The sequence below is a fragment of the Aquila chrysaetos genome, chromosome 12, assembly GCF_900496995.4.
Source record: "Aquila chrysaetos chrysaetos chromosome 12, bAquChr1.4, whole genome shotgun sequence".
Taxonomy (NCBI): domain Eukaryota; kingdom Metazoa; phylum Chordata; class Aves; order Accipitriformes; family Accipitridae; genus Aquila; species Aquila chrysaetos.
In genome coordinates, this window is record NC_044015.1 from 8133901 (window position 1) to 8154233 (window position 20333).

The 20333-nt window shown below is 52.5% G+C and overlaps 2 protein-coding genes across 2 annotated transcripts in view; both read right to left on the bottom strand.

Moving 5' to 3' along the window:
- The window catches only part of PRRX1 (paired related homeobox 1), a 43348-nt gene extending 27589 nt beyond the window's left edge, over positions 1-15759 (bottom strand). Inside the window, exon 1 of the mRNA XM_030032398.2 lies at positions 15154-15759. Coding sequence (XP_029888258.1) covers positions 15154-15394 — 241 coding nt within the window. The 5' untranslated portion in view covers positions 15395-15759. The remainder of the gene's footprint in view (positions 1-15153) is intronic.
- Positions 15760-17777: 2018 nt separating this feature from the next.
- The window catches only part of GORAB (golgin, RAB6 interacting), a 33668-nt gene continuing 31112 nt past the window's right edge, over positions 17778-20333 (bottom strand). Inside the window, exons 5-6 of the transcript XR_005933679.1 lie at positions 18786-18957; positions 17778-17980 (exon numbers count right to left, since the gene is read on the bottom strand). The gene's annotated coding sequence lies outside the window, so the exon portion shown is untranslated. The remainder of the gene's footprint in view (positions 17981-18785; positions 18958-20333) is intronic.

Here is a 20333-nt window from a genome sequence, read left to right on the forward strand (position 1 = left end):
GACAAGAGCATGTCACTGCTCTGACAAAGCGAAAGGAAATCCCAGCAGAGCTCAGCCCTGACTGCTCCATGGACATCCCAACCTGGAGGTGCACAGCGGCAGGAGCATCATCACCGACGGCTGCCTCCTTCACATCACCTCCCCTCGCCTTTCCTGGCAAGGCCAGAGCTGGAAGAGCCCAGGGCTCAGACCGAGCAGCCCAAGCCCCAGGTTTCAGTACGGCTGCACCAGGCTTTTTAACTATTAAACCAGGAGAAAGCAGAGACCGAGGCGATGAGGCATGCAGCACCAACCGCATCCGTATGCGCTGCGCAGGGAAGGTGAGCAGCCCACACTCCTGCGGGACCCTGGCCACACCACACTGTCCACTCGTGTTTCCCTCCCGTTTCCCGCTGCCACAGACCTTTCTGTGGGCTCGGACCAGTAGATGGCACCAGAATAACAGAAAAGCCCCTCTGCATCTCCCCAAATCTTCCCGGGGCATCACCTCCCGAACACCAGGCACTGGCAGCAACCGATGGCTTTCTGCTCTCTACTTTAAAAGCCTGTTTGGAGCTGACCTCTAATAGGTCTTCTGAAAGTTTTAGCAAACAAATTCAGGAGAAGAAAAAAAAAAAAGTCAAACGAAGTGGTTTCTTTCCATTTTAAGGCTTATAAAAATCTTTACCTCCCCCAACATAGATGCTGCTTTTAAATAAAAAGCAAAATTGAAGTATTTACCCAAAACATCAGCTTTCTCCATAATTGCTTTAATTTGGAGGAGGTTTCCCCCCTCCAGCTGGAGCCAACAGAAATTTCCTGCCTGCTGCAATTGAACAGAATTGGCATTTCTCAACATTGAAGCAATTCACCTGAGAAGTGCCTGGCTACAGTTCTAGGTAGGAAGGTGCCCTTTTCTTTAGTCGTCGTGACTGTCGACATTGTTAAAGGAAAGACTAGTACTTCTTCCCAAGCAGCTTCAGCTATTAGCTAATGACAACATCCTTGACCCCAGTAGGTTGAGCATCCTCTCAACTCTCTCAAAACAAGCAACAGGACCAGCTCGGGTCAGGGTAGGCATTTCCCCCAAGAGGTACTTGCCTCTTGCACACCAGGCATGCAAGAGTTTTTCTCTTTACAGAGAGGCTGCCCTAAAGCAGGATTAACAGCCAGGGCACAGCCTGCAGCAAAATCCAGCCATGTCACAGCCAGTTTAGGATGACGCTACTCACATCCGTGCCTTGTAGTACCTCCTGATAGTGGCAGTGGATAGCCACGTTTTCAGAAGAAGGACCTGGGCAAAGATGATGGTGGTCTCCAGGGATGCTCTCTGCAGTGACAGACAGGACTTCCCCCAGTACCCTCGGCTGTGAAGTATGACAAGGTGTATCCGAGCACTGTACAGTGACGCCAAACGCCCTGGAGCCGTGGCCACAGCTCTGCCTGGGGGAGGTTTAATGTGCCAGGATTTTTTCAGAAGCTTGAATCCTGCCTGGAGTCAATCTGGGACAAATTCAGAGACCACCTGAGTTTTCACACCCAGACTGTTTTGAATGTGGCTAGCCCAGCAAAGTTTTAAGAGGAGTTTGATTATTTTGATCTTTTCCCCCCATCCCCATTATTAATCATACTGAAGGAAAGCGTAATTCCTCCAAACCCTTTGCCAAACCATTTCTCGGCACATTTTTTACTTAACATCCCTTCTAGGAACGAAGCACATTTGGAAACCTCTACGCCTCCATCCTCCTTGGCCAACGGTGTGTCCATCAGCACGTGGCCGTGAGCACTGAGCATCGGTGCTGGGAAATGCCCAGCCTGGCAGGGTGGAGAAAGGCTCCTGTCCCCATGAGCTCAGCAGTGGAGCAGAGGACCAGCCAGGAGGGTTTCGTGCTACAAACGCTCCTGGGGGAGCCGCCTTTCTGTGGCTCTTTGGCCACTCCTGGTTTAGCGGGCTCCTTCCCGGCTGGCAACAAATGAATGCAAAATGGAGTGCAGACGCAGGCGGTGAATGGCTCTGATTGTTGCAGCCCTGCAAACCCTTTTGCTCCCCTTCCTTGGTGCCAGGCCGGCACAGCCATCTCTGACCTTCCCAGGGAGCCCACCCTACCGATTCGGAGCCCCTCTGTCCCACGAGGAACACGTGGTGTTCCTGAGCACGTTTATCCCCCTCCTCACCTTTGATTAGATTTGCAGCTCTCCCTGTTTTCCTCATTTTACCCAAAGCCGACAGGGCTGTGATTACAAGAGACACTGTTCACAGACTCTCAAGCTGGCCAGAAATACCAGAAATCTCATGCAACAGCCTGTTTTCTTCAGAGCCGCAGTAAACTCAGAAGAGGTCCCGAAATATGAGCGCGAATTGGGCTATTTCTGTGTCTGATATTCACCCTTTGTAGCTCTGCAGAGGCCTTCCTATCTCTGTTATTCCTAACAGTGGGATTTTGAAGAGGGGATTGTCCTATAAATGAGTGTGGCAGCTGGTTCACATAAGGGCCTGAGTTACGATCAGAGATGAGGACATTGCTTTTCTTTTGTGTTTCTCACTATGTTTTGGTTCAAACCTGTAAACAGACTGCACCGAGTGGATCTGCATTCTCCATCTGCTCCTGTGATCCAATTTCCTGGCAGGACTAGCCCTGACATCGAATTGCGCAGGAATGCTGCAGCGCATTCATCCATCCCACGGAAAGAGCCGGGCTCTTCAGTTTGCCGGTTTCTGTGCGAGACCCAGCCATAGCATTTCACCCAGTTACCCTGCTAAGGAGACCAATAACTCACGGCTGATAAAAGCAGCTCTTCCAAAAGGGCTTCCAGACATTCATGGATGGAGAAGCCAACACTCTCCTTCAGAGTTATTTCTAATGATTACATAACATTTCACAGTTAAAAATTGCATGTTTTCTACCTCCTTTGAATGCACGTCTGGCTTTTGCTCCCAGCCACTGGCTCTCATTCTACCTTTCTCTGATGGATTAAAGAGGAAAAAAAAAAAAAAAAAAAAACCAAACCAAAAAAACCCCTCTTCCTAGAGAGTCACAGAAACAGGGACTCAAATCCATCATCACAAGTGTCTGGAATGACTCTCAGCATTGCATGGCCTGAGAGGGACAGCAGTATGTCACACGAGCAAAAGTGCTCCCACTCAGAGCAGAGACTGGGGAAGCACAGCAGAGAGAAAAAAAAGCCCTTCCGAGGATGCCTGGAGAGCGGCGCCGTGCATGTAGCAAGTGGGACCAGGAAAATGGGGAGCCCGGCATCACTGCCGGCGAGAAAATCAGGATTCGGCACCCCGCTCCGCACAGTGCTCTGACCCTACCGAGAACAAGGAGTCGTCTTCGCTTGCTGTAACCTCCTCCAGAGACACACACTATCTCTGGCCAGAGAAGCACACGGCACTCACAAAGGCAGACACGAGCCTGCCCAGATTGATGAAGGGCAGCTTTTCATGGCGTTTTCTTGCTGATCACATACTAGTTTATCTTTTCTATCACACCAACTGCTCCCAGCCCACAATGCCCAAGCCAAAAGGCATGTCTAGGAAATCTGTTGCCTGGTTTCCCAGCAGCGGGTCACCCCCAGTGAGCGTGTCCCTTCCCCATCCACGTGCTTTCCCTCAGCTGGTTGGGTCCCTCTTGCCCCACAGGCACCCCAGTTGAGCACAGCACAGCAACCTGCTTGGAAAGTGGGGGAAAATTGGAGGCAGCATCATTGTGCTGGCTAGGACAGATGAAACACAGGGTTAAGCACACAGGCACATTCCCACTAAAGTCATGCAGTCACTGAAACTTGGGGAAAGGATGTCCAAGAGACCCCTCTTACTCCCTTCCCAAGGCAGGACCGGCTCTACCCTGTTTATTCCTTTACACATTTGTCTCTATCAGATCTGTGCTTGGGATCTCCACAGCATCCTCACACCATCTCTTCCAGGGTTTCCCTACCCTCACTAGGCCTGGGAGGATTTCCCCACTGCCTTACTTACATCTCCCTTGCTGCACCAGAAGTAGGTGGGCTTGGAGATCAGTTTATACCCTCCTCTTCTTGAGCTTAAGTACCTCTTCTTTCCTCCTAAACTGGATGCTGAAGCTCTCCTTACTGCTTTTCTTCTCCGGACTTTTTTTGACCCGGTTCACGTCTTCCTCGACATGCAGCATGCCCAAGCAGAGCCCACTTGGAGCCCTCTCCATGGCCAAGCACAACAAGAGGACACTCCACAAACAACGCAGAACTGCAGGAGATGCGGGGGGTGAAAAACATCTGCCTCTCCTCATAAAGATGCGGTGTTTTGCATTGACCAGGAGAGTTGGTTCAAGGCCAGGCGAGCAGATTTGCAAAGGGCACGGAGCCACAGCGCTCTAGCATAGGCTCCTTATGCCGAATTCATCCCCCTTTATAGACAGCAGGTTGACACCAGCGGCTCTCATGCCACCCTCCTTTACAGGACACCCTGCAGAAACGCACTGGGCTGTGACGTAGGGGAGATCTGCTCTGTAAGCCCTCCAGAGGAACGAGAGCAGCCACTTCCCCTAGCAAGCCCAATTTCCCCACTGGGAACCACTGGTGGAGACGAGACAGATCCATCCCATCGGGTGCCCGTGACCGGACCTCGCAGAGCACATCCCATGGGGGACCAGCTCTCCCGCAGCTGGAGGGCTTGGCTGGTGGTGGGGCATTCAGAGGAAGGGTTAGCACCAAAATAGGTCATTAGCGAGCGACGTGGGGTTCTTCATTCTTCTCCAGGCCCCTCGTTTTCCTAAGGGGAATGCCTCAGAAAACCCAGTGGGGGGGGGGAGGAGGAATTTACAGTTCCCTTCCAAAAACCAGTCTTTGTTTGTTTGATCGTTTTTTTAAATGATCGAGTAACTTGTGAATACATTTTCTGATGATTCCCACATCCTCCCAGCTGGAGAACGGTTCATGAACAGACTCCAAACTCTGTAAATGAGCTTGTTAGTCATAAGTCTTCAAACAGGCTTGATAAACAACTTTCAGCCTGCAGGATATTCATCAACCATTCTGTCTGCCTGGTCTCCTGACACTAATTTATTATTTACAATGAGAGATCCCTCTCCTAAATCACAGGTGATTGTTTCTTTTTACTGATTAGCTGATTTTTTTTTTTAAGGAGAAACAATGAAAAACAAATCACAAACAAGCAATGCGTCGCAAGCACTTATTCCCCGTGAGTACTTATTCCCCTAGTTTCCATGAGATGTATCAGCAGTTGTCCAAATGAAACAAACTGTAAGTAAAGATCTTTTTGGCCAAACCTTCAAGACCAGACTATAGCCAAGAAAAAGAGCGCGACCATCCCAACCAGCCGCTGGGAATTTCACTGCCTGCCGCCAAATGCTCCAGGGACCTTCCAGCTGACCGGCACGTGCCACTCTTCGCATCCTTTGGGTTTGTGGAGAGCCCAAGCACCTCAAGATGTTCAGGAGATCCAAGTCCGCATGCAAAAATCTGCCACCAAAAACCTTTTAACTCCACGGACAGGTTCACGCAGCAAACACAACTCACCCCAAGGGCATGGGGTGCACTCAGGTGCACCTGGGCAGAAGGTGGGTTCCCTGCAGGAACAAACTTGCTGTAAGCTGCTCCAGTCCATGAAAGGGGATCTCCTCAACGCTAATCAGTTAATTAACATGGAAGGTGGTTGATTCCAGAGACAGAGGCAGATGAAATAGCAATTTGCTGGGGGCGATGCAGAGGGAGGAGAATCTTCCCAAATCACTGTTAAAGCCAAGCTCTTCTATAACACACATCCTGAAGACTTCAAAGCCCCTAATTAGGGTCCAGGATTGTACCCAGTTATATGGGTAGGAAAACTGAGGCATGGTGAGGTGAACTTGGTCAAGTTATGGCAGCAAGTATACAGAAAAAAAGACCTCAAGACTCTGTGGCCAAGGCACAAAGGCATTCTGGAGCAACAAAAGACAGGCTGGGTCATCCTACTAGGCCATCTCAACTGATGTTTGAAGGAATAAAAGCCCTACTGTTTCAATTTAGATTTTGGGTGCAAGCCTTTTCTGGGTAGGCTGCTCCCAGCACCAGCAAACGCCGCACTCTACGAATGCTGCCCTGCGGTACCCCCAGGCGGAGTGGCCCTACACTGCCTGGGGAACGTGTGGAGCAGACAAATGTCCTCCCCAGCAGGCTGCCTTGTATGTGTGTATAAAATCCAGACCTGTGTTTCCACCACCACCCTGGCTCCCCAGCCCTGATCCACGGAAAGGTACAGACTCCCATCAGCATTCAGAGTGAAGGCAACAGGATGCAGAACTTGGCTCTGGAATGGTCTTGAAAGCTTTTTTTCTCTCTCTCACTGCAAAATCACCAATACATTTGCTCTGACAACCTCAAGCACTCAAGACTGGACAGGCTGCGCTACCAGCTCATGTCTAGAGACAGCCTTCCCAGTGCCAAATGGGAGGGGACAGGAAAGTGACACAGACTCGTCACCAGCTTTCTCCAGCACTGTCAGCATGGGAGTCATCCATCCCAAGCAGGAACTCGGTGCTGGATTCACAAACCTCCGTTCTGTACCTTCGATCCATGAGGAAATGCAACACTGCGCAGGATGCAGAAGGATAACGGGTACAAAGTGTTACCGGCATTTCAAGCCATGGGGTTGGGAGAGCGCTGTAAAGTTTTACGGGAAACCAGCCCAGACTTCATAGGGACAGGAGCTGCCTGCAGAGCCACCGGCAAGGGCAGCCCTTTCTGCAGCACCAGGCCCAGAGCATTAACACTCTGTTTTCACTGTTACAGCTCAGGCACTTTTCCCTACTGAAGTCCAATCCATCCCCACAGAGCCCTGACTCTGCTGAGCTGATGCTGAGAAGCGATGGCCCTTTGAAAGCTGCAAGCATGACTTTTTTTCAAATGTGGGTCGTATTAGCAACACTTCCAGAAAACAGGATGATTTCCAGAAGCACTGAGCAGGTCTTCACAGCTTCACCAGCACACCACCTGCAGCTCAGCGCAACCCACCCACCACTCATTCAGCAGCCACACACACCACAAAACCGAGAGCAAACAGCAGACTACTAAAGGTCTCCATGGGTTCAAAACCTACGCAACCTTCACTGGTCCAGCACCTACACTGGCTACAGGAGAGGGCTGGAAGCTACTTGGATGCTGCCTTCTGCAGCCACCCGCCCTGCTCCAAAACCCCCAGGCACCCCGTTTTGTTCCCAGTGCCCCTGGGACAGCTGGTCCCCTTCAGAGCTGGATGCCATTTTCCTTCTCCAAGCCTGCCCACTCAGCGGCTGCTGCTGGCGATGTTATCTTGCCCCAGACGTACAGGGCCACGGATAACTTTGGTTTTACTTTGGTCAAGGAGGCCACAAGAGAAGTTCATCTTCTGGTAGACTCAGAGCAGGAAGCAATGTCCCCATGCTCCTGATGAATTCCAGCTCTCGGTGCAACAGCAGTTTTGCTGCCTGAGCAGCTCATCAAGACGTGGAGAGGGTCCTAGCCAGATACTGAGCGGCTCTTTGGACGTTTGCCCTGCCCAGCAGTCTCGCTGACTGGCTGGAGTTTCTCCTGTAGGAAAATTTCTCTAGCCAGAAATGGGGGAAATTTTGGGTGGAATATGAACTGGATGCTGCAATAGGATGTAGTGACTTGTTAACAGCACAGCTGGCTCCCCTCACCTCTCTTCTAACCTTCCCTTCCAGGAACACAAGGCACCAGGACGTCCCGGGCTGCCACCCCAATGCAAATGTTCACTTCATACGGGCACGACAAATCCAGACTGTCTGGGACAGTGCTTTAAACACTGGCGTAACCTTTTCTCGGCCTCTGGAGGTGAGAGAGGAGCCCAGAAAGCTATGTAAGCTGAAATAGATGCTCCCTGGCTTGCTCATCAGGCCTCTCTTCCCAGCTTTGGCCTTCGCAGACTCATCCTTGCAGATGCCAGGCTTTCCATTGCGGGAGGTGGCCCTCAGCCCTCAGCTTCGGCACCACTGCTCCCTTCCCTTCCCAACCAGCATCCTCCAGATGTTCTCATTTGAAAGAAGCTTCTCTCAAAATTATGCCACCACAGTCCCAGCAGACACGCAGTGCACCTCTGCTGAGCTCCCATTCCCACCTCACAGCATCTTCTGGGGCTACACAGTAGAAACCAGCCGGGTCCAGCAGAAAGAGTGCAGAAAAGGAAACGGCAGGTTAGGTACATGCCACGTGTGTACACATCAATGCAGGAATGACAAACGTGAGCAGGGCCAGCAAATCTAGGGGTAAGAACTGCAGGACCGCCCTGGAGGACCCTTGGACCCCTGGCTGTAAGAGCGCTGCAGTCACAACACAGGGTGACAAAGGACGAACCCCTACAGACCCATGCCATAGGGCTGGTGGCACCTGCATCTACGCATGTGTGAGCTTCCACTGACACGGTCTATAACGCAGAGTCTCCAGAGACTCTCCAGTGGCTAGAGAGAGGTTGAATTTATGCTGCATGACCCCCTCCGGGGGAGGCACTGGTAGCATCCTTCTCCGCACCCCACCGGACTGTCATAAACCCCGCTGGGATTTCACACCCCTTTGAGCTGTCTGCTCTCCCACCAGAGCAGCCAGTGGGTTCAGAAGATATTTCCCACGGCGGCAACCATACAACAGGTTTTTCTTGAGGGAACCAGACTAAAAACCTATGCTCTGTGCTCCACCACCCCAGCACAAGTTGAAACCTTTCTGTGCCCTGCGCATAAAGCCACGAGGACAGTTCAAACAGAAAGTGAGACCAGAGCCTTGGACAACAGCTTCTCCAGCCAGGCTGTGATGATTCTCACTTCACATCTCCGTATTCCACCCCGAAATCCAAGCCTCCTTTAGGAAAGGCGAGTAGGGTGGGGAACCAGCAATGCAGTGATTCATCCTCCCCAGAAACAGAGGCCCAAGTCTGGAATATTGTGACACTTGGTAAATACTCGTGATGTACTTCATTATGCAACGGAGGCCCAGCAGGAGCACAGCTCCCTCAGGGCTACTTAATATGGGTTTCAAAAACGATTAAATATATCATAAACAACTTGCAACCAGGAATAAACACCTATAATCCCATCAAGCCATTCTGGTGATGTCAAAAACCATGGGAGCAAACTCAGTTACCAAGGGAAAAAAAAAAAAAGAATATATCCTCACAGGAATTACAGTCCTGTAATTCTGTGTCTGCCTCATCAAACACTCGACTCTCCCAGCCCCTCCTGCTTATACTCTGTTCATGCTCTTGCTCTTTCTTTCCACGCTTCCTAACATTGCATATTTTGATGCATGTTGCACCTCTGCTGACAGGCAAAAGGATCGTGCCCCTGAATGCAGACAGCAAAACTGTTTCATGCCTGCACAGAAATATTCCACCGGCCAAAAAAAAAAAAAGAGTTTTTTGCATGACTCAAGGCTGCTGGTCAAGTCTTTAAATGCTAATATTCATCAATTGGCATACATATAAGCGGCCCATTGAATTGCATGCAATGACTTCTGTGAGTAAGGATTGCACAAATTAACCCTGAGATAATATTTTCCCATGCGATCACTGCTTTATACATCATCAAAAAGATGGAAAATAGACTGGCTAGTAGTGGAAACTCGGTGCAGATGACAGAAAGCTGATGTTCATTAAAAGTGTTCTAGCAGTTTAGACCAAGCCTTTAAGTTTTACGAGAGATTTCAAAATCTAATTTTCATGGAAGTGTTTTCATTACGTTTGGGGGGGGTGGGAGAAAAAAAGTAAAAACCTCCAGCAAAATCTTTTTCAAATTAAAAAGTTGGAAGCTTTGTGTGGATGGATTGAAAACACAAATACCATCAGCAAATTATGAGACCATGAGAACCAGGAAGCAAAACTGATTATGATCAAAAAAAGTGAAATTCACAAACAAATAAAAGTCTAGTTTCGCCCACCAAAAGGAGGGCAGCACGGCCAGCACTCGCAAACTGAGTCAGCTCCCTCCTTCAAATTCACATGGCTTTTTAAAATTTGTTAATAACGGTACATTGTCTATTTTTGTTTGCTTTCTGGTGCCTTTATTTTTACTTTTTTAAGACTCTATGTTTGTGACAGAGTCACATTTCCATCTTTTGTCTGCATCCAGAAGCTCTAGAAATTTACATGAAAAACACAAAAGGTTTTCCCGCTTCAAACTGTAGGATTCAGGGATGTAAGAAAAATATCCAGCACCGAGATACTTGCTGGAATAACCATGCACCAGCCAGCCTGAGAATGAAATTAAATAGGTGTGTCCAAGGAACATAAATGGAAAAAAGCTAATCAAACTTAACAACTGCTCTGTGTTAGGTATCTGTTATTCCACCTTTACTCAAGTGAACACCGTTCACTCTCTGCGAGAAGCCTCTAGGATACGTGCGGTACAACTGGCACGCGTAAAGATTACTCCGGCAAGAAAAAGCAAGCTGTTCTATTTTTCATGCAGATAACATAAACAACAAGTGCCTTAAAAATAATATTGATCTGATCCTCAATTTTTCCAGCCGCTGGAAGAGGAGGATTGGTTCTGGAAAGTCTTTCTTGGCAGCACCTTCTCAAGAAGCTCACTGCTGCCTGCGGGGTTAAAGGCACCGGCCGGTTTCCCTCGGTCACCCACCCGTGTGTAACCTGTGGACATCAGCAGCCAGCTGCTTCCTCTAGATTTCATCAATTTACCCTGCATTTTTTCCCCCTCTTTCTATTCTTTGTACATCCCCACTCTACAGTCTCAGCATCTTCTGGGAATAAGGGCTGTGTTTTACTAACAAAAGAGCCACTTAGTACTTCAAGATAAAGCAGAGGCTTGCAAAGAAAACCCTGCAGTTGTCCCTGGCGCTTCCTCTCCCGTTCACCCTCCGTGCAACTCAGCGGCCCACCAAATCGCTTTTCACATTTCAAAGCAGTGCCAGAGCTCTTCCAACTCTTTTTAAGAAGGCGTATGGTTTTTTGTGAAGGGTGGGGAGGCACAATACCGCAGACAACTTCAGGATCAGTAAAAAACCCAAGAGAAACAATTCAATATTTACACACATACTTCTACTCCTGCAGCAACCTCACTTGCTCTGATTAAAAAGAGGCAATTAAAGCATAAAGGACAGCCATGTGGGAGCAGACCAAAGGTGCTTCAGCTCAGGATTCTGTCTCAGACTGCCAGTAATGACGGAGTCAGAGGGTATAAGCCCAGGCAGCAACGCAGCGACCTCTGCCCCAGCTCATCCTTCCAGTCTCTGCAAGTCGCGGCTCCTTGAGCCGGACGCTGCCTCCATACACTGCTGCAGCGAAGAACCATCCTCAATCCTCCCTGAATTTGTCTTGTCCTTTCTTGAAATCATTTCTATTTCCGATCTCTGCAGAATCCTGCGGCAACAAGATCCATCACCAAACACCGTGCCAGCTGAAAAAGCCCTTCCTCGTGCTCTCAACCCGCTGCCTGAGAAGAGGGGGCTGAAGCCAGCACAGATGCTCTGCTTGAGCCAGCCTGAGCAAAGAAACTCACCTCTTCCCGGCCGCCCCGGCAGGGTTTCTGCTTCCTTGGGAAGGAGCAGCAGTGCTGAGGGCTCATGATGCCTGCCGAGACAGAAGAAGTCGTGGGGGGCTGCAGGCAGGCTCTGCCCCAGCTCTAATCATGAACCAGCCCTGACAGCCTAACATAATCTGCCAGCCTGGGAGAGAAGTGCAGCACCCAAACTGCCATCGCTTTTATACTGAAGAGAAATTAAAGGACAGTAATAACTCCAATATGCAGAACTTGTACACGTACTGGACCAAAGTGGGGTTTATTCATTCCTCACAAAAGAAATCTGAGCGTAACAATTTTTCTTTCGCTGCTCATGCTTTCTCCGCATCGTTTTACGAGCCATCAACAGCGAGACTCAAACAAACCAACCAAAAAAAAGCAGAGGTCAAAAATGCCAACTTAAAAAAAAAAAAAAAAAAAGGCAAGCTAATAGCTTACCAGCTCTGGATTTGGAGAATTAACCCTACTCAGAGCCACAAGCTCTGGGAAATCATAGGCCACCAACAGGTTTCTGCCATCCCCAAAGGGCACGGGAGTGATAGGAGCCGACTGTCTTTGCTGGGAAGCTCAGGGGGTCCCCTCTGCTGAGCTGGGACCCGCATTTTCATCCCAGTTTTAGCTGGAGTTAGCGCAAGCCCTGCAACCAAAGCAAGAGTCGGTTCTATCTTAACAGGTGGTTTTGCAATGAAGAGGAACTCGGATTGCAAAGTCTTCCTGGCTAAGCAGCAGAGGCAGGGAGGTTTGCTGTGAATGTATCAGCTTTTAGGGTATGGTTTTCTGAGCTACAAATTGAACTAAAGTCAATGAGAGTGACAGCTTCGCAACGCCACTGAAAAATCAGCTCCTTAATACGCTGACAGTTCTCCCTGTAAATATTACAATCACAGCTACTCCCAGGGATGATGGGGTTTTTTTCTTTTTAATAAGAGAAACGTTTTCTTCTGAATCTCCTTCAAATGAAACAGTGGTGAAACAGTTCCTTCAATCTGAAATGTCCAAATGAAACCTTTTGTCAATTCTGTGTCAAAGTTTTTCCCTTAATTTTGGATGACAAAAATAGCACCAATAATTTGGCTTTTCACTTTAGTTTGGGACAGAAATTACTGACAGACTACCTGACTTTCCTCCAGGTTGGAAGAACATTTTTAGTATTCTTGAGACATTCCACAATTTCTCCAAATGGCTTTTACCTTCTCTCCCTTAGTAACATGGAGAATAACCGAGCCCTGTGTTAGCTTTTCCACTGAACCAGCTCTCATTTTTCACCAAGAAAATCTCATACTTCTGTAGCCTAGCTCCAGCACAGTCCTCTTTCTGCATGGATTGCAAAACACTTCACGAAACACAGGCAATAGGTGGGGAAACTGAGGCAGGGAGAGTCATGGGATCTGCTAAACACATCAGTGAAAGAGTCAGAAAGCCCAGATGACAGCTCTGCCCAATAAACCAGGGAGAATTTATTCCTTTTTTTTTTTTTTTTTTTGCTTACTTTAGAATACTTTTAAAACTTTCTAATTCACTGCAACGGCATTAAAACTTCTACAGCATTCAGAGAACTTCTACTTTATTTGAAGCTGTAGTTTGGTCCCTGCTTGGCAATGCTGGCTGGGAAACATACCCTCAGACAGGGATTTTTGGTGCTTTTCATGCTCTAAGAGCAGGGTGGGTATCGGGGAAACACAGCCCCTCTTTTCCAGGCTGACCAAGCTAGCTCCGGAGAGCTCAGCAGTTGGCAAGGGGCAGCATCAGGAGTAAATCTCGTCCAAATAAAATATGATAAACGAAACTGGGGAGGGGGGATAAAATGAAAAAAAAAGAGTTGTCTACGTAACTTGTTGGTTAGTATCTCGGAGACTCTTCGGCCGCAGTGCTGCGGCACAGGGAGCTGAATCGGGGGGGAGCAGCAATCACAGCCTTCCCCGCTAAAATATACACCTTTAGAGCCAGAAATTGCATTTTTCCGGGTCCTGGGAGGGGAAATTTTTTACAGCCATCTCCCAGCGGCGGTGGGTCCCTCAGCCGCGCCCCGGTCCGGCTCCCCGGGAGGGAAGGGAGCCGCTCCAGCAGCCACCCACCAGTCGCTCCCTTCCCGACCGCCTCCCGCAATAAACCCGCCTCGGGGTGATGCTTCCCCGCCCGGAGAAAATGTCTTGCCGGGTTTAAGCTCGGGGATCCCACGGGTGGTAGTGTAAGGGGCGGCTACTTTTTGGAAGGCTCCCCCCTTTCCCCAGCCCGGTTTCCTTCAGGATACCGAGAAAGCCACGTCGGATCCGCGGGGAAAAGAGGGTCGGAGGCAGCTCCCAGCTGCCGGCGGAAAACAAACAAAACTCGAAAAGCGAACGAAAATTGCAGTTGCAATTTTCGTTCGCTTTTCGGGTTTTGTTTGTTTGTTGGTTTGGTTTGTGTTTTGGTTTTTGTTTGTTTTGTTTGGGTTTTTTTTAACCCCGCTTTTCGCCGGCAGTCGCAGGGCAGCCCCCCGGCCCAGGATGGGGGGCTCCCTCGGAAACGAGCCCGTGTCCGCAGCCGCGGCCCCTGTCCACTCCACGGGAGACACGGCGGGGGCGGCCGCAACCAGCCCTTACCCACAACGAAAATCGCGACCAGTCCCTGCGGCCGGGGATATATATTTTTTAACAGAAAGCAGAGGGAGGGTAAGGGGGGGTGAGGGGGTTGCTGGCCCTGCACACCCACCTCACCCCGCTCCGCCGCGGCTCTCCCTTTCCGACAGCGCTGCCCTTGGAAAAATAACAAGAGGCGCTTGGAAAATGCCGCGCAAGCCGGCGCCCATCCATCCGCGGGGCGGTTGTTTCAGGGCTACTTGCTGTTCCCAAGCGAGGACCCGTTAGGACGGGCAGTTCAGAGGCAGGTCTGCGCCCTGCCCTGCCCGCCGGGCCTGGATCAGGCCCGCACCGGGAGAAGCGGGGCTCGGGGACGAGGGGATCGGCGGCTCCACTTCGCGGCCACACAGGCACCCTCGGGCTGTTTGCGAGCCGCCGTGCTCCGGGCAGGTGGTCGGACAATCGTCCGGTCCCCATCCAGAGCCCCGAGCAGCTTCCCGGTGTGCCGCAAACCACGGCGCCGGTCCCAGCTCCGACGGGCCGGAGGGACGGGCGGATGGATGGAGGGAGGCTCAGCCGCCTGCCGCGCCTCGCCCCGTCCCGTCCAGCCGAGCCCCGTGCTCAGCCCTCCGGCAGGCGATGGAAAAGGGGGCTCAGCCCTCCGGCCCGATCCTGCCCGGCCCGGCTCCTCCTCCGCGTCCCCCGAAGGGAGACGGAGCAGCGCGGCGCGGGACCCGACGAGCGCGGCACGGCGGCGGAGGGCATCCCGCCGCTCCCCCCAGCCCCTTCCCGGGACGCCGCTGGGGGAAAACAAGCGCTTTCGCACGCCGCCGGGTGCCGGCCCCGCCGAGGGCAGGGGGGACGCGGGCTCCCCGGACGGGGCACGGCGGGGAAGGCCGGCTCGGAGAGCGGGGCGAGCCGGCCCAGGGACCGGCCGGCGGCTTCTCCGGCCGCTTCCCCGCGGGAGCCCCCCCCCCGCGCCGGGGCCGGCAGCGGCCGCCGCGGCTCCCCCGGTGGCTCCGCTCCGCCCCGGGAGCGCGGCGCACGTGGAGCGGCCGCGGCGGCCCCTCGCCCCGGGGAGGGATGGAAGGGGAGGGGGGTGTCCCCGCACTTACTGTCCTGCTGCGGGGTGTCGCTGCCGCTGGTCAGCCCGGGGGACTCCAACAAGCTCCGGCCGGGCTCTCCGCCGCCCTCGTCCGCCTGGGCGGCCACCATGTCGCCCGCCTCCTCCAGGTCCAGCAGGTGACTCACGGAGAAGTTCTTCTTGGCTTGTAAATTGTCCAGGCCGGCGGGGCCGTCGAGGCGGGCGGGCAGCAGGGCCTGCCTCTCCATGGCGTGGGCATAGCTGGACGCCATGGCGTCAAGCGGGGCTTTTCTGCCCTCGCCCCCCCCCCCGGGCGCCCACCGCCCCCGCCCCCCCCCAGCCGCCGGCCCTTCGGGGGGGGGGGGGGGGATGCGCAAGGACCGAAAGGGGGGAACGGGACGGGACCCGACGGCGGCGGCGGGAGGGGAAGCCCGAAGGGGAGCGGGCAGGGCCGGGCTTAAAACATGCCGGAGGGGAGAGGCGGCGGCCGGCTCGGGGCGCCGGGGCGGCGGCGCGGGGAGCTGCCGCCGGCCGGGAGGCGCAGGGTGGCTGTGGGGCCGCTGGGGCGGGTGCGCCCCGTCCCTCCGCCTCCGCTGCCGGCGGCTCCCCTCCCTCCGCCCCTGCGCTGCCCTCCCCTCCCCTCCGCCCCGCACTTCAAACGGCGGGGGCGGCTCCGCGGCGCTCCGGCCGCGCCGGGCACCCGGGGGAGGGCGGCCCGCGGGGCCCCGCCGGGACGTGGCACCGGCGCGGCACCCCCCCAACACGCATACCCCCCCGCCCCAGCCCGGGCCGGGCCGGGGGTGGGCAGCGCCGGCCCCGCCGCGCTCATTAGCTCCTCGTGGGGGGTGGCTGGAGGAGCCCTCGCCTGGGGGAGGCTGGGGGGAGAGGGGCGCAAAGGGGGCGTGGGGGTGTCCCCCCTTGTCACCCGGAGCTGCAGCTGGAGGGCAGGGTGGGCGCTGCCCTGGGGAGCCCTCCCCGGGGCAGAGGAAAGGAGCAGAAGGAGAGAAAGAGTGAAAATGAGAAATGCAGATGAAAAGGTGACAAAGAGAAATTGAAGAGAAAGCGTGAGCAGGGGAGAGGGAAGGAAGAGGAAAAAGAGTGAAAGAGGAAGAAAAAGTGCGACAGAGAACTAAGAAAGAGAAGACAGACCAAAAGGAGAGCAAAAGCACAGAAGGGAGGGAGAAAAAAAAAAAAAGACCTAAAAGAGAAACAGCAAAGAGAAAAGGACAGGAGGAGGAGGACGCACTCAGAGCTCCTCAGGCCAGCAAGCAAAGCGGTCCCAGCAAGAGGTCCCAGCAGCCTGGCCTGGCCCAGTTGGCCCCCGTGGCCAAGGACAGGTAGAGGTGCAAGGAGGTACCCCCGGACCGTCGCTTGCTGCGGAAGGGGCCCGAGGGCAGCTGGGCTGGCAGCGAGGGGCTGGGTCCTGCAGGCCAGGAAAGGCCGCTGTGTCCCAGTGGCTGGAGCCTGGGCTCCAAGCTGTCACAGCCAGCCCAGAATTTCCATCCCCCCTGATCTGGGGAAAGAACATTTGATGCCATCAAAGGGCTCCAGATTGAAAACAGATGTTCTTCCCCGAGCCTCTCCATGCATTTAATTAAGGCACAGGCATGGAGGAGACATTTTCATCATTAGTTTGCTTTCAGCCCCCCCGCTCTGGTCCTGGTTTACCCTTTGCAGTCTCAAAGACCCAAATGAGCATGGCAGGGCTGCGGGGCTCTGCTGTCCCCTGCTTGGGGACGAGCAAAGCTGATGGGCACAGGCTGGAAAGGCCAGAAAAAGCACTGGGGCAAGGTTGCACGTGTGTGCAGAAATGTGTGGGTGTCTATACACCCAAAACACCGTGTGTGCATCTATGTATGCAGCAGTGTGTGCCTTATTGCATACTGGTGTGGCTCTTCTTCTGCATTTGAAGGAGCATTTTTGTGTGATGTCCCATGGTACATGCCCACATGTGTTGGATGGGGAAGGAGCTGCATCTTCACATGGGTGTGCGAGGCTGTATCTGGCTGGCTTTCATATGCTGGCATCTTGTACCCTGGCTCTCAGGGTCTCCAGGTTTAGGCACAGCAGGGTGGGTGGGTGTATGCACTTCCATGCTCTGAAGAACCATTATCTGTACACACTCCTGTGGGCTACCCAGCACATGAAACGCCCTTTTCTTTGCCTTTCCCAGATACTTGAGTGCTTGCTTGCTCGTTGAGCTGGGTTTTACTCTCTTTCTCCCTGTTCTCCTTCAAATGGACATTGCAACTGACCTGGCTTTTCTGAGTGGGTGCTGGGGAATCCCGGCTATAAACATCCCTTTCTCTTAGTCCCAGGCAACGTCTGCCATGGGGGTGACAGCAGAAGCCACAGAAACCAGAACAAGAGCTGTCTGTGCCACCTTCACCGATACTCTCACTGACATCCCTGTTAAGATGCATTTCTTCTTAAATCTCCACATATCTAAGGGCATCCTTCAGATAACCCTCCCTCCCAGTCTTGGAGTTTGGGAATGCAGCCCAGTACCAGCAGAAGCCCTGGAAAGATGGTGGGTGAAAGCATGTTGGTGCTGTGGGTGACCAACATCAACATTGTGTATCTGCTACAAAGGTAGAGTCTCACCTGCAAGGCAATAAAGGGGCCCAGCTGCAAGACCGGCTACTGTGGCTTTAGCCTGAAGTGAGCCACGGGTGTTCCCCATACATACAGCACCCACAGGCTGAATAGCAACATGGGATGCCAGATTCACATTCTAGAGGTGGTCTAAACACCACCTTTCCCAGATGCCTCCTGCGGCACAACTGGATTTCTGTGACTGGGTGGGAGAACTCTGCTGAGGCACAAGATGAACCCAAGGGAAACTCTTGCAGCCCTGTCTGTCTCAAAAGAAAGAGAGTTAGGAACAGTGGGAGGCCTCCAAGGCTGCACAAAACACCACAGGGCTGTGGCTCTTCTTTCAGCTTGCTATGACCAGGCAGGCCCTAGGCCAAGGCATACCTGCAGGAGGTAGGAACTCCCTGGGCTCCGAGAGGGATGGTGACTGTGCTGCCACCTCAGCTAATGAACTGCCTCTCTCCCTAGATTATCTGTAGTGCCTTTAGGACCAAGCTAGTCTTTCAAAGCAATGCTGCCCCGTTCTGCATGTGCCAGAGGGCAGAAGTAGTGCAGCATCCATGATACTCTGCTCAATGGAGAGCATGGTTTGCCTATGGGAAGCCTAAGGAGGGTAGAAGTAGAGAGTGCCAGGGAAAAAAATCCCACCAGGAGAGAATAGTGGAATGTGCTCTTTGTAGCAGGGTGTCCTACTGTACTGGGGATCAGCCCAAGCTTGAGGGAATGGGTGGGATGGGTGAAGGGACCTTGTCATGTGCAGGAAATAAGTCACATGAGAAGAAAGTGATGGACCACAGTGGCTCACAAAGATCATGAGCAAAAGACAAACAGAAAAAAAAGAATCAGAAAGATGAGGAGAGGGAGAGGATGAGGGACATGCTCTCTGAGCTCCCAGGTGAGCAAGCCAAGGCGTCGCAGGGCCCTGCAGATCTCAGCCTGCCACTAAAACAGAAGTAGGAGCATCTTTACAGGACATGCATGAAACATCCCTTTGTTAATCTCCTTCCTTTAACTTGATTCAAAGTTTTAGAAAACTTCAGGTTAGAGTACAGGCATGTATCACCTTACCTGAATGCTCAAGGGCATTGCCTTCCAGTGTTCACCTTCTCCCCCTCCAGCCACCAGCAGTGAAGGCAGAAGAGGATGGGGCATTTGCCACTCATCTCAGATGCATCACTTTCTTCCTGTGCAAGCGTCCAATAGCCAGCCCACACTCTCGCTCTAGGGCCTCTAGGAGTTTCTACAGAATAAATAGCCATAGGACAGGAATGAGCCACACCATGACCTGCTGTAATCCAAAGATCTCAACACACTTCCCCCTGTTTCAGACAGGGAAACTGATGCAAAGGCAGCTTGTCCTCAGCATCAAACCCAAAGCAGAGGTGATAGGATACCCCAGTTCTCATGACCCTGAGGCTGGGAAGGACTCTCATGCCACAGATGGCCCGTGACAGCAAATGCACATACCATTTCAACATCCCACAGACCATCAAGTAATTAGTTAGACATCTATTTCCCACCTCACGACTGGCATGGTGTCAAGCTGAACAGGTAGCTCCCCTTCCCCACCATCTTCCCATCCTACCTTTCCTCTCCAATGTGCACCTGCCTGGCAGCTGCTTACAGCCCCATTCCTCCACCTTCCCAGGCTGTCCAGCAAACTACTGCCTCCTACTCACACTCCCAGCAAGGCAGGGATCTCTGAGCCTCTGCTGCCAGGAGAGGAGAGGAGAAAGCCCAAACATCCTGAAACAGCGAACAATCTGCTAGGTAAAGCACCCACAGCTGAAAGGCCAAGCCTCACACTGCAGACAGCAGACAGACCCCAGTTTGGCCCTTCCTGCTCCCAAAAGTGGTTATAATTTTGAAGGACATCAATGAGACTCACCAGCTGGAGCCCTGCCTCAAAAACCTATCTCCTATGCTGTGACCATATCTGATGCTCAGAGAAGGTGAGGCAGAAACCACAAACTCTCCCATTCTCCCTCCCCCAGCTGCATATCAAGAAGGGGAAAACCAAAGAGCTGCGCCTCTGCAGATGACCAGCACATTTGCTTCTGCTTTCTTTTCTCATAGAAAATTACAAGCTCAATCTGCAGTGTCAGTGAGAAAGTTCCTAACTTGAGTATTTGCTCCACTTCCTGAAATCTCCCATGAAACCCAGCACTGGCAGCTCCTGTGGTTCCCAGCTCCAATATAAGGGCTACCCAAGTATGCTATAAACCCTCAGAAACATTCCCCTCACCTTCGCAGCTGTCTAAACAGGGGCTTCTTAGCATCTTAGTCTTGATGACAGTTTTCAGGTACAACAAACAGGAGCTAACAACCTTCCCAAGGGTCTCACAGCCAACAAGAAATGCTCAGAGCAGATGAGCAGCTAGGTAGCAGTAACATCCCCAGGGCAGCATATGCTCCTTGTAGTTGGTATTAGTAGGATGCGGGAAGGCACCAAACACTTAGTAAGCGAAGCCTTTGCCTGCTGTGCTCCCACATTCAGCTCTTCTGCACTGACCACCACATCCCATGACTTTCCTAGCAGAGACCACCCACTTGTTTCAGGTGCCCTAAGTATCTTCTCTTCAACCTCAGTTTAAAAAAAATACAGACAGAAGAACC